This window comes from Anopheles coustani, chromosome 3 (genome assembly GCF_943734705.1).
Source record: "Anopheles coustani chromosome 3, idAnoCousDA_361_x.2, whole genome shotgun sequence".
NCBI classification, from domain to species: Eukaryota; Metazoa; Arthropoda; class Insecta; order Diptera; family Culicidae; genus Anopheles; species Anopheles coustani.
In genome coordinates this window covers 3,043,944-3,058,266 of record NC_071288.1, presented here as the reverse complement: position 1 = coordinate 3,058,266, position 14,323 = coordinate 3,043,944, and the positions used below count along the sequence as shown (strand labels likewise).

The 14,323-nt window shown below is 46.2% G+C and overlaps 1 protein-coding gene across 1 annotated transcript; it reads left to right on the top strand.

Moving 5' to 3' along the window:
* The first annotated feature begins 2,949 nt into the window (after nucleotides 1-2,949).
* On the top strand, nucleotides 2,950-14,323 carry LOC131260066 (protein sprint). The gene is made up of 14 exons (XM_058261726.1): nucleotides 2,950-3,084; nucleotides 4,940-5,386; nucleotides 5,450-5,600; nucleotides 5,700-5,918; nucleotides 5,996-7,252; nucleotides 7,372-7,531; nucleotides 7,606-8,171; nucleotides 8,253-8,679; nucleotides 8,753-8,854; nucleotides 8,932-9,093; nucleotides 12,055-12,506; nucleotides 12,576-12,944; nucleotides 13,011-13,209; nucleotides 13,295-14,323. Exons 2-14 carry the CDS (start codon nucleotides 5,037-5,039, stop codon nucleotides 13,528-13,530), a joined length of 4,650 nt encoding a protein of 1,549 aa, XP_058117709.1. The 5' UTR covers nucleotides 2,950-3,084; nucleotides 4,940-5,036; the 3' UTR covers nucleotides 13,531-14,323.

The following is a 14,323-nucleotide window of genomic DNA, read 5'->3' as shown; positions in this document are numbered from 1 at the left end:
TCCGAGTTTGCCCTTTTGCCTTTACCAAACACCACACAACACACATTATTGCTGAGCAAGCCCAGTTAAATTTTCGCGTTACGCACCTGCGTGAAGTTTACAAAAATAGATCCCGTCCACGAACGGTCGACATCAACAACAAACGACAGCGATAGTTGTTTCAATTCACTTTTTACACGATTTTACGCGTAGATAGCGAGGAAAATGGATAAATTTCCCGGATTGCTACCGCCGCTCGCTTTTGCACTGTGATGGCCGATCGACGCTAGTATTGATTTTTCCCAGGATGGCAGGTCCGCGCGGGCTAGAGTAGGCACGCTGATCGCTAGCATAACTGTGACGTCACACACCCCATGCGGAGAAACCGATGACAACACTGTGTCAAGCTGTGGGAAATTGTCGCAGGAAGTTCGTGGAAAATCGCTAAATTTATTGATGTACGATTGAGAAGACTGTCAAAAACATTGCATTTCCTGTCGGAAATTAACAATTTTCCCATTTTATTTCATGAATAGTGCTGGAAAACAAGAAAATGATGTATAAAACCAAACGTCACATTCCTTTCCGTTTGACGTTTGCTTGTGTCGCGCCCCACCGTTCGAAAAGGATACCATTTGACAATCAAATTGCCCGTTTTTGTCCTTCTACAGTTTTTAATATCCCACGGAGCGAATGCATAACAAAATAAAATGCGTCATTTTACAGAAAACTTGTCATCATACACTTTTTGTATGTTGTTTATGATGTCAAGGCTTCAACTTATTTGAGAAATTCGATTCTTTAATTGATAAGGAATATGAAAGCACATACAAGAATCTCAAGAACATCCACGGGAACTAGTCACGTCAGTATAGAAACCCAGACCCGTTGGGTGAGAAACGGTAAATTTTGTATCGATCCGAAGGGAAACACACCACACTTTGCGTCGAGTTTGTACCACGACGAGTATTCTTTAACTTTCACTTTTCTCATTCAACTGTTTGCTCCTTATTGTTCTTGTCGATAGCAAGTACAATGTTGCCCTTCACTAGGCAGCTAGCTAGAGAAACGTTGCTAGATGACCTAATGAACGACCGAATTGTAGATTGCACGTTGTTCTAACACGTTCACTGCTTCCGCTGCTGCTGTCATCGCGCCAATAAGAAAGAATTTTCTGCCCAAAGGGTTGTTGCTTTTATAGTTTCATTTATCTGCATTCTTAAAGCAATGCAGTATGTTTCTCTCTCTTCTTCGCCATCGCAGAACAAGGCGATTGGTTGTGGCGAGTTCTCCACAACAGGAAGCAAGAACTTGATAAGGATATCTTACTGCCCTGAGCGAAGCATGTGTCCAGATTCAATCGCGGGAACAATCATTCGACGTCGCACTAAGATGACCGTTCTTCGAAACGTTAGCATATTTCCCGCAACTCCGTTTCGGACCGTATTTATCAACCGTCGTCTGAATGTTATCTTTCCCCAGGGGAAATTACTGTCAGATTTAGGAATAAGGGAAGGTTAAGCTGCACCGATCTGCACATAGTAAAGAAACTCAAAAATAATGCATCATACAACATTCCAGATACATTTTTTGCATTCATCTGTACATGTTTGCTGCCAAGTAGCCTTGTCCGTAGCGTAATCAACTCGCACATTTCTCCAAGGAAAAAAACTCCAGTGGATGCCGATAACATTTATCACAACTAAGAACTTCTTTGGCGCATGGGTTTGTGCATTCTAGCAAAATTTGCATCGTGAGTAAACATTCACAAACATTTAGCATAGTTTTTTACATTCTCAAACGGCGAAGAGCCTAATAAAATGGTACACTTGATATTCAACGACATTTAACTAGAAACCCCTCGAAAGTAATACCACCAAACACATTAGTCATCGATATGACTGTTTCTACTAAAAAAAAAGATGTTCTGTAGGGTGAAAGTCGTTGATTTGTTTTCCTACTACCAAGTAGTAGCCTCGTCGTTATTGCGCAGCTGCCCAAAAAGTATATGGAGCCACAATGGGGGATGCCCAGAGGCTCCAACGCACGTGCACGAAATCTTTGACACATCCATGTCTGGTCTGCGTTATTCTGTGGCTGTAAATTGATAAAAAAGCGATGTTGGATAAAAAGTTCCAAAAGTTCTAGGAATTGTACGAAACAATTGTATTGAATAATAGGAAACAACCTACAACAATATAAGCTCAATGTTGACTCATAGGTCATTTTTAGTGTTTTTCTGGAGAAAACGTACATGGCGTAATATTACGGAAGTATGTACGACATCATTCATTGATTTGCAGGTCTCAGATGATAGATCTTGCAACCTTCTTTATTTCAATAAAGACAAATAAAGCACTTAAAAGTTGAACAAATCTAGGGAATCAACGGGCAAAACAAGCTGTGCATGATTTGGACCTGAATTGTTCGATAAATAACAAACTTTCTTTTATGGTTTGTCAGCTTTGAATACAGTTTCCAGTTCGTCATTGAAGACTAACAAATTATCTAGCAAAATGTTTTATTGAAACTGAAAATGAAGAGAAAATGTACTGTTGTTTGGCTTGGATACCAAATGTGGGTCTGAACTCACCTCTTTAACCATTAATCTTGGTTTGGTTTCGGGAAAGTTTGCTGAACCGGTATTGGAGGTCAATGAAACCGGGTAGGAACTCTAGCTGTCTCTCTCCAACGCACTTGGAAAATTTTCTATAAAACTAGAAGTAAATTGGCTAATGCTAATATTATTTTATTAAATGAACTTTTATTTAAGAGGTCCATTGTTCAAATTGACTGAAGTTATCAGCAAATTGGCTATTTCAGCAATTATTTGAAATTATGGCCAAGGTGTTTGAAGCACGTTCTACTCCACACATCTTGGTCACAGTGGTGCATGTTTTGATCTTTCAGGCAACACTGCTGTCAGCTTGCAGAAAAACTCAGTTCGTTTCTCGTTTCGTTGAAATGCAATTGCTCAACACAACTTTCGGTCGTTGTCGCTGCTAAAGTAGATGCAAAAATGCTGTGATTTGGTGGTGCAGAACGGTTCAACGCGTTGTCCGCTGTCGGAGGTGATATTAGGATCCGACATGAATCAGAAGACAGGTTCGTACGTGCTCGAAGAAGTGTAACAATAAATCTCTGTGGTCTGTCTGTGCATTCGATGCGTTGGCCACGCAAATGACAGTCTTTCGTAGTACACCTAGTGGAAAGTCGATTCTGTAGTCGAAGAAGTGCGTGGAAAATGGGAAATTAGTGAACATGCTTAACAAAGCTATGCAAAATGTATAAAATTCCGACCGACTTCTTAGTCCTAAGAACTCCAAGTCCAACCACCCGTGGTGGTGCTAAAAGAGTGCGGTATGCAAGAGGGGTATGCAGTGGGGAAGGGATACAGAAGTGGGAGGAAAGCGGCAACATGATGTGGATGCTAGAGAATTCCGTACTGGGGCTACCTGCGCCCGCTGGCCCAGCCAGGATCCATTAAGCGAGGGGATCGACCATTCATTAAATATTTGATGCAATAGCTTTCCCGTATCGATCCAAATTTTATGCTAATAATACACAACCATCCGCAAACTGTGCTCCGAATACGCATGTGTTGCTGTTTCATCCCCGCCGGAGGGGGGCAGGTGCGTAGGTGCTTCTGGCCCATTATTTTCAGGTCATCCCGCGCCAGCCAACCGACCGAATCTTGGGGAACCCCCACCCCATTCGGTCGGGATTGTGGAGGAATTTAATGCTTTTAAGTGACGAGCAGGCGGAGGATGGAAGAGCAAAAAGTGCAATCGGAAACCTGTCTCTAAGAAAAGTGTGTTTCGCTATGCTGCTTTATGTGTCATTTTCCCCATCCCAAGAGTATACAACAAAATGCTTGGAGTTGTGTAACTTTCTGCCGCCTTTCTCGCCAGTGGTACAACCAGTGTCGCCAGTGAATACAGTGTTTGAGATGTGGACGGTGGAGATAAAACTCCTCACCCCCAGTGCTCCAGTGTGATTTCGGTAGACCGACCGACCCGTCCCTGAATCAATTAAGCCGATTGAAGAAACATTGCTCGCTGCCATCTGGCGTTTGAAATAAATGTGCATCATTCATCGCGAGGAAGAGTCAACGAACGACGGTAGTAGGCTGGCGTTGAACGAGTTGTGTTTTCCTATCCAGTAGGGCGACGAAGCCATTCAAAACATTACCAAACACGCGCTTGGACGTTCGCGGACGATCTCACTTTTTCACAATGAAGAAATGCGCTTTGTCTGAGCGATGCATCCGGGGGAAAAAAAGAAACCAAAGCTGTGCTAATTCTTCCACTGTCTCGCGAGACGCGTCTATGCGCATAAATGCAGGCGAACATCGGAGCAGTAATATTCGGCTAATTGAACAAATAAAAGTTCTAATACAGAAGAACTTAGTCCTAAAAATACTTTAACAAAGGAGACCGAGGATCTGGAGTTCTACTTTTCAATAGAAATTTCGGTCCCATGTTGGAGAGGTTTCTTGTTTCACTAGTCGTTAGCAGAAACAGATCCATTTCATCAAACTATTTCACTATAATTCTAAACTATAATTCAAACTATAATTAATCAATTCTACGAATATGTGAATGGTTCCTACCTGGACATATTAAGTATTCATAATCATCTGGCTTTATCGAATATCTGAAAGGAGCAATGTGTAATCGTACGAAGGCAGGCTGCATTTGTGAGCAACTTCTACCATTATTAAAAAAGGGCCTTTTTTTGATGTTACCCCGAATTCTACTGCATTTATTGTCGGTCGATATCAACCATCATATCAAGAGTAGGTCAACATACGAAGTCGTTTTGAATAAAATGATCGACGCCCTGTAGCGTCGACGCTCCGGAAGAGATAAAAATAAAGCAAACATTAATTGTTGTTTACATAATTCCGTATGCATGCAGTATGCTGAACCCAATGCGTGTTTCTTCCACTATCTCACAGGGCTGGTCTCGAGTCGCCGTATCGCAGCTACATTCGCTAGAGAAGTAACATTTTAAGCCGTTTAGCCGCGTTTGTCTGCGATTGAGCGCATTCCGGAATGGAATCGGAAACGGACGATAGCTGCTACGAGCGGAAGGACATACCCGTGGATAAATTCGGGGGTGATTTCTACCACAGTCGGGATGTAACGACACGTCAGTTGAACCGGCACCTGGCAAACTGTGCGGCCGACATCTCTCCGGCCCACGGGCGCCCCATTTCGTTGCCTGCGAAGCTATACGATCCCGGGGCGACGAGTGGTGGCGATGGGGACGGTGGCGGCCGCGATCAGCTCGACGGTGGAGCGAATGTGGTCGACAGTTCTTCGCTGATCAGGCGGTATGCAGAAGTGACCAAGTTTAAGCATGAATCATCAAACAGCAGCAGTGGAAACCGGTTATCAAGAGGGTAATACATCCAATTGAACATCACAAGAAAGAGAGAGTTCTAATTAAAAAAAAATTATTCCAGCACCGATTCATCACTGGTCGTAGCGAAAAAGCGCCTCAGTGCATTGCATTCCAACACTCAGATGCAGTCGAATGAAGGCGAAATAATGGACGACGACATGGCGCCACTTTTACCGAGCAATCGTGAGCTTTCCCAGGAGGAATTGTACGAGGTAGGGGAGGAGGAGGACAAGCTTAAAACAAAACTTTTCGGAAAATCTCTCACACATACAATGCTCGTTCGTTTATTTTCATCGCATCGCTTCTAAAAGTCTCATACATCACTGGTGTCCAGCTCGGAAGGAGGCATACTGGCCGAAGGGGAAGATACTTCCAGCGAAGAGTCGGAGCAGGAATCGGAGAATTCTGCCAATCCGTCGGCCTGCGTGTTGAGTTTGGTGGAGCGATTGCTTCGAACGCATCCCGTTTGGTTCCTGCCTGGAATACAGCGTTCCGGAGCAATACATCTACTGCAGGGAAAGGAAGAAGGGGTAAGCGACTAACACTGTTACTTTTGTTAGTCCATTCACCCCCGAACTAATCCTTTTCTTTATGATCGTTTTTTCAGAATTTCATCGTTCGGGGTTCTAGTCAGTCGAAAACGATGGCGGTGTCGGTGCGACTGCCAGCTAATTCGGGTCCATACATCGAACACTATCTAATCCAAGCCAACAATGGGCTACTGAGCTTGGAAAGCTCACGCTTCAAGTTCGATTCGATTCCCGCCCTCATTGCCCACTACACGCAGTGCTGCGACGAGCTACCGGTGCAACTCTGCCTTCCGGCCGCTTTGCGGGAAGCGAAAAACCGCCAGCAGCTGTCATCGCTGGCTCTGCTGGGACAGGAGTTCTGGCGCTATCCGATGGCCAGCTCTCCGAAACTGAAACCGACCACCGCCGCACCTCTGTCGGCTAACTCTAGTCACATGAACACCCCGTCCGAGGCGACACACTCCAGCGGTATTGGCACCTCCGTACTTAACCACACGCCCACGGTGGCCCACGGTGGAATGGGTGCTGGAGCCACCTTCGGTGAAACCCCGACCGACACGTTCTCGACGATGAGCAGCTTCACCGTCGGCAATGGGCATACACTCCTGAGTCCGGAGTCGATCGACAGTGCCATCATGATGTCACCGATGGATCCGACTCAGCAGCAAACTGGTATTATCGGGAAAACCAGCACTTTTAAAGCGCGCAAGCAAATCATCTCACCCGCTACACCGCACGAGGTCGAAAAACAGATTGAGCTGTTCAACGCCAACATCCTGGGTCATGGAAGCTCCACCGTAGTCCATAGCACGAATGGTGCTGACCTTGGCGGTGAAATGTCAACGTCGACAGCCTCTTCCTCGGTCGACGGTGGTAAACACACCGTAGTACACACCAGCACACTGGAGAGAAAACTTCGGGCACCACGGCCAACACCACCAAATACGCTCAACATTAAACCTATTCGGAGCCCTCCGGCACCACCGGCAAGGCGTATCAAACCTCCCTCGACGGCAGAGCACTTGACGTCAGCTGCAGATGCAAACGTTAGCATGTTTACTCCACAAAAAACACCGATTTCTACACCGACAGCTTCTGGGTTCCAAGCGCCGACTAACAGCAGCTTTCAGGCAGTCAGCAGCGCCGTGTGGTACGTGGGCGACGCTGATAATGTTGGGGAAAATCAAGGGCAGCGAGCTTCCGGATTTCCACAACAGTTGGAACCGGAGAGTGACCCGCGAAAGCCGGAACCACTCGATGCCGGCTGCATCAGCATTCCAACGAGCACCCGTGTAAGCCGGCGCAACAAGAGGAAAGAATCCAAACACTATCAGGTAAGAGGATTCTGATTCCTGATTTAGTTTACTTTGAATGACTATTTAATATTTTTTCATGAGAAATATTGGCATAATTACATTGTTCTATCATTTGATTTTTGAATGTTTTTCCACAGGAGTCGGATATACTAGAATCGCCGTCGGTGTATTGTCGAAGTACATTAGGGGACAAGATAAGCGACTATGAAGACATCTGGTCACAAGACGCCACCAAGAGCGACCGAAGGTCTCTGCTAGCATCAACTCGTCAAGGAGTCTACGGTTTGGAAGATTTAAGTGAGTTTATCACAACAAGCTGCAGAAAGCGACCGTCTTCTCAAAAACAACCATATTCTTTCTCAACCTTGCAGCGCTAAAGGGACTCGTTTCTCCATCGGTGGAATCCATGACCTACAGCCACGGAAAACTATCGTCGTACAAAGGGCCGGCTGGACACGGTGTGTCGACGTTTTCCGTGGATAACCTCGGCATACCGGTTCATGGGTTGGACTCGGGTGCGACGAGCGATCGTGCAAGCACACCGACCGAGAAACCGCGTCCTCCGGTGGCTCTCAAAACCTTTTCTCCCATACCGAAGGAAGACCAACGCTTTGGAGGCCGACCCGCATTTCTGGATTTGCGTCAGCGGTCGTGTTTGAACATTTCCAATTCCACCCCAGCTGGGACACCAATCACTTTTGATGCGGTAGTCGCGATCGGCAACAATCAGGAACAGAAGCAAAACAGCCCGTTTTATGCCGATCCGGCCGATATATTGTCGATGCACAATATTGTACGCCGCAGTCCGTTAAATCGGATGGCTTCGGCGAACAGTAGCCAGCGCCATTCGGAACCACCGAAGCAGCTGTTGGTTAATGAAGACATCCTGACACCTTCTGCGCATCCTTGGGGTAATGGACATGGATGCCATGTCAACGTGAGTACTACCTCAGTAGAGACAAGGGCTGACCAAGAACGGGATTTAATGCTAGCGTTGCTTTGCTTTAACCTCCAACAGAATAACTTTGCGACATCGCTCGATGAACTGGCGCTGGAGAAAACGGATTCACTCATAACAGGCGTTCGGTTAAATGAACTAAGCATCACCGGTGGTGGTGGTATAAGGTATGGGCATGGCAGCAGTGATTATGATTCGGACATACGATGGAAAACACCTTCAGCATCGCTGAAGAACGTCGACATTCATTCCGGCAAAATGCACCAGAAAAGCACGGACAGTCTGGCCACAACTTCGCGGCCTGTGACGATACATCAAATCATTGCCAAAAAGTTACCCCATTTAAACCTCTCCGAAAGACTGTTGGACGGTAACGTGATGTACGATGGTGGAGTTAACGGGACGAACGGAGATACCAGCTTCGGTACGCTCGGGAACAGAGGACAACGGAAGTCGGCTTATGACAACGTAGAAAAGCACGTCAATGGTATGTGAGAATGGTAACTTCATTCATTGACGGCCGTGAATTGATGGTGATTGTGTTCTCTTATTTTCACTAGCATATGCCACATCAGCCATCAACAGTGCGCATTCGGACGATGGAACCGTTTTTTCTGAACCCTGGGACAGCTCACAGTGGGACTCGTTTTTCCCGAACGAACGTAAGCACACTTAGCAAAGCGTTTTTACGATATCCAACATATTAGATCATTACTTCTGATTAATCGCTTTTCTGCAGAATCTGCTGCAAACGCCAGCAGCGCGGGCAATAACTTCGAAAGCAGCGGACTCGTACCGAAGGATGGTCGATGCCGTAAAGAGGGTTCGCAGCAAACACAATCGCAGCAAAAAGTGGCCACCATCCTGCGCACCCGTAGTTGCCGCGATCGAGAAATCTTGAGTGAGTATTATGTCGCTTCTTATAAGATAATATTTGAGGATTGATTTCGACATCGCTCGACACACTTTAAGTAAGAGTATTTAATTATTCCCTATTGTTTATGTAATTATACTTACCAACAATGATATTGAGTAATCTATTCGATGTATTAGGTCAAACTTTCACTTTAAAACTTCACGTTCATACACAAAAGGACCCAAGAAGCATATAAAGTCATGAATGCTTCAATGTGTAACATGTTGCCAGGTGATGTTTTGACTATAGTTTGGACAACTTTCGATCATCTGTGTTTTCGGTTATCCGATAAACGGGCTTGTATGATCGTAGTGATGAGAAAACAATACCACAAGAGAACAACCATGATGGATGTTGCTGTAGAAAAAAGATGCCACTGTGGGTATCATAAATCAAGGGTTTGTGGAAAATTTCCACAGATATTAACAACATCGCAGAAACAATATAGCTAAACACAAGGATAAGGGCCTAAGGCTCCGAACAGAAAGGGTTTGTTTATGTTCTCTACTTGCATCCTTTACCTGTAAAATTGGGAAGGTTTTGGGCAGTAGGGGTAGGAATGTAAATGTAATGGTTTTTTTTTACCTAAATTACTCTCGTATGTGCCATTCAAACAGTTTTCTCAAGTTGTTGTTGTGTTGAGTTTGTTTTCTCTTAACCCGACTGAAACAATAACAAAACAAGGATGTGGAAACTTCTTGATGGTTGGTAACCTTCACAACGCGTAATAAAGTCATGGCGTAGAAAGGATGTTGAATTAATTTCACTTGTTGCATCAGCCAAAGCAGTGTTTGTGAAAACCAGCAACGAATTGATTGACACACATTTCTCAAGCCACGACGAGAAGAGAAGAGAGCCAATTGTAATGAACCCAATTCGCCAGTCCCGCATGTCGATAAGTGGTGAAACCTTCGTTCAGGGCACATGCTACTTGGCCGCTCCCTTTTGGGATGCTGTACGCAAGATGCGGAGAGTGCGCCGACTCATAATGCCTCATAAATTGCACTATCTTCTGCCAACTGCACGCCTACCGCCCGCCCCGGAGTAGGTGGCAATCAAAGTTCGAATCGTCTGATAAGTGCCATTGTTTACTCACTGATTACTCAGTGCCGCCGCGCCGTAGAAGACGCCGTAGACGGAAGCTTGCACCAACTTCGGTACTAAGGGATCGGCAGAGGGTGGCATGCAGAGTTTGAGTTTACATATTTGCATTCGTTCGCCTTGAAGCGTTTTAAATAATGATGCGTTATTTTATTGCGTATCACTTCGAGGATGTTCTGTTCGAGGAACTTCTTTTCGGCGCCTCCTATGATGGTCATGCGATGGTTGGAAATGCTCGATCCGGGGAAGAGATGCGTAATTTACAGAGAATCTTATGAGCTGTAAACGGACTAAACGCACACACACACCCTCACTGTCACATTGTCGCTGGGCCAAGGGCCAAGGTCTCTTCATTTTCTTTCTTTCTTTCTTTTCTTGCCCGTCATGATAGCCCGTTTGGAGGGCCAGGAAATGCGCCTCGGTCGGGTTGGGAAAAGAGGAATCGACGGCCTACTCAGTTCGATTGTTGTCGTCGCGCTGAGCGGTCGATCGATGTTGATCTGTTGAGTAGAAGGACCCCTATATTGATCAAATTAGAGGCGCATTCGAGAGTTGGACATTATTTCCCGTGCGCCCGGAAGGAGCACGCTCGGCAGGCGAGAGGCCAAACCCAAAACAAGGACTTTTCCGGTCCGCGGCCCGTTCTAATGAGAAACTATCGATTTCGCCGCTTTGTGCAGTCAGGCAAAAATCGCTTCTCTATCAGTCATGAAGTGGTGCAGAAGGTGGTCACATGTAAGATACGTGAACCGGAATGAAGTAGCCGTGATAAACTGTATCTTCGTCGACGGTGCATCGTCGTCGGCGTCGGGCAGATGTGAATACGGATCTCGAGATGGCGATCTCGCACGACAACAACAGCATCGGCAGCCGGATACGGGAGGTAGCAGACCACCGGAGCAACGGGCTAGGCTTAGGGTAACCGGTAGTAAACCATCGGTAAACATTCACCACCGTGGCGGGCTTACGATAAATGGGATAGCGGCCGTTGCGTCAACGCCGTCGTTACGCCATGAAGGTGAATGCCGGACGACTGTTGACATAGTAGCCACTGCCGATAAGGGCCCGGCCATCGTTACCGTCGATCCGGTTGGCTGCGATGCTAGACAGTCGCAAACTCGCGCTACACGAAAGCGCTCAGCCTCTCTTAAAGATGTGAAATCACCGGAGCAGCAGCAGAGTTGCCGACGGTTTGAGCGATTGTTGGGCGGTTTCAGTATACAAGACGGTCTCCCTGTGCCGGATTGCATCTCTGCTGGGGGAATTGGGAAGTCATCGCTACTGCAAGTTTCCCATTCCACCGACTATCCGGCAGTGACAAATGGGAACCTGGTCTGCTCCTGCTGTCTGTGGCTGTTGGATCAGGGCTGGTATCGCGTTGAGTATGACGATTGTGAACCACCAACGCTCAGCACCTCAGACTGTCTGATCATGGTCGAGGACCTGGCGCAAGAACAGAACAGTGCCTCCGCCGTATCCACCCGGGGAGCTACGGAAGCGGCGGATGTTGAACAACTGTTCGGGCTGGATGAGAATGGCAACATCATTCTGAACTTGTGTCACATCGAGGAACAGCGTGGGCGGGCACTGCTGGTCAAGCGCCGATATCGTAAGATATTCAGCCGTCTCGACCACGCGACGGAGATCAACGAAACGACCCGATTCGATGGCATGTGGCAGATGTTGGTGGACAAACTGTTCGCTTGTTGTGAGGACAAAGTTCTTCAAGGTATACCAAACAAACGATAGGTTATGCAAAAGTGATGTCAAACGCTCGTTTAAACATAAGCATTATCTACAGGAAAGAGTTTAACACATTTGCCCCGTGGTTTTATTCAAACATAGGTCATCCACGCAACCGAACATCTCACAACGGTCCGGGAGAGTCGATCGCAACGTACGCCTTCTATCTTGCCAACAAGCAAGACTCGACCTTCTCGCGCAACATTAGCAACTTCATTGCCTGCACCAAGGAATCGAAGGCCGCACCCCATCCGCAGGTCGTGATGCGGAACATGCGCCAGTTTATGTCCGGCATGAAGAACTATCTCGTAAAGCACGGCGAGGGCGAGTTTGCGAACGAGGTGCAAAAGGCGCGAGCTCAGCTCAAACCGGACGAGTTCCTCAACCTGGACGCAATACTGGAGGAGGTGATGCACCGGCTAGTGATACTGCCACTGCGTGAGCATCTATACGGTTTGTTCGTGGATTACTACAGCCAGTCGGGTGACATACTGCTGATAGTGGAAAAAGTGCGCCTAACTGCGGGCCGTGGTCCAGCAGCATTCGGAATTAAGGTATTACAGCTCGAACGGCCGTGAAAGTTTGTGCGGATATAAACTATTTGCTCGTTTGGTCCGTTTCAGAACAATGTCATCCCGCCGAGTCCTACCGCCATGCGTCAAATCGCAACGCTTTTCGTGCGTCTTCAAGAGGCTGAGCTGCCGCTAGCAAAGTTGGATCTCCTGCTGGCAGCCGTTTCGACCATTTTTGAGGCCACCACCTGCTGCAACGGGCAGCAGCTCAGTGCGGACGACTTCCTGCCAGTACTCGTGATGGTGGTTGCACACTGTGGTTTTGTTGGTGCCGAAATCGAGGCCGAGTACATGTGGGGTTTGCTTCAACCATCGCTGCTGAGTGGCGAGGCTGGCTACTATCTGACAGCACTCTGCAGCGCGGTCCACGTACTTAAGAACTTTACTCTTAGTGAGCTGGAAGGGCACTCCACATTGGATGTAAGTATAGTCACGACGTTGAAGTTCTGCTGATACTGATGCGGTTTTTGCGGGATTGCTTTCTAGTGGGATTCCTCGACGATGCCAAACTGCTCGTCGGTGCTGCGCGTAATCATCCCCGATGAATACAACGGTTCCATACAGACGCGCACACTACCGATACGGCCGCACACGACTACCAAGGAGATTTGTCGAATTATTGCCCACAAGGCGAGAATAACGAATGCCCAGGATTATGGGCTATTTAAGCTGATCGACGGTGAAGGTAAGCAGCGCACCCTGGGTTTGCTGACCAACACAAACGGCAATCCGCGATACTTACAGATTTTTCTCACCTTTCCACATTATAGAAACTCTTCTACATGACACCGAATGCCCGCAGGACGTCCGGATGGCGGCGAAAGGGAAGCATTTTATGATCGCATACAAGCGGATCGACGCCAAAATAGCTTGGCCTACCGTGATGCCAAATAATGCTGCAGCAACCACCAATCATGCCGCTATTGCTAATACTATCACCAATACTACTACTATTGCTACTACAACAACTACTACTAACGCGAGTGATAATCAACTAAAAGTATAAAAGAAAAAACAAACAAACAATGAATTAAGCTTCCATCATTACACATCTAAGTCTGATATACTCTTTTTCATAAGACCGTCATCATCAACGTCGTAACATTGTTTTTATCCCCCAGCGTATAGTTTTTATTCGTCTAATTCGTGATTCTACTGTCATGATTGGTTCATATTGTATAGTGCGAATAGATTATATAAAAAAAGAAATCAATCTTATGTAAGCACACATCAGCAACAATCACCACATACACATACACTAGGGCGATTGACTCGTCTCTACACTATACAATATGATTCTCTAAAACAATGCAACTCATCTCTCAATACGTTAAGATTTTAACTCCATGCCCTGACTTATATACAACATGCATTATATTAACATATACACATTTTTGAGTGAGAAATCCATGCCACATTTGGTGGTGATCAGTTTGCGCAATAACGTTTATCTTCTAACAATAACCAAGGAACGTATGCCATTCTCTGTGATGATGAAGCGCGTAAAAAACAATTCTCTGCTCAAGATTATTCGTGTTTGAATTCTTCTGTGTCTCTGTATATAAACTAGAGAACCGTTAAGGCAGTTGCGCTTTTCTCTTCAAAGTTTCCTGCTGTATACGTTTAAGTTTGTCCTGTCACTTGTCATGAAATGACCAATAATCTTGCCTTTTTTTGTTTTGTTTTTATTTGTGTCGAAATTTTAGGGTGTATGAATTTAAAAAAAAAACCATTAAACGCCGGAAGATGCCCACAGGACACTCTCACTCAGCAGTGAATATTTACCCTCTTTTTTAACG

What these genes read in the sequence shown, in the direction of transcription:
- LOC131260066 (XM_058261726.1), top strand. Translation starts at nt 5,037, where the DNA reads ATGGAATCGGAAACGGACGATAGCTGCTACGAGCGGAAGGACATACCC. An exon ending in GGAAACCGGTTATCAAGAGG is followed by an intron (nt 5,387 to 5,449) that starts GTAATACATCCA and finishes AAATTATTCCAG; the next exon opens with CACCGATTCATCACTGGTCG. An exon ending in AAGAATCCAAACACTATCAG is followed by an intron (nt 7,253 to 7,371) that starts GTAAGAGGATTC and finishes GTTTTTCCACAG; the next exon opens with GAGTCGGATATACTAGAATC.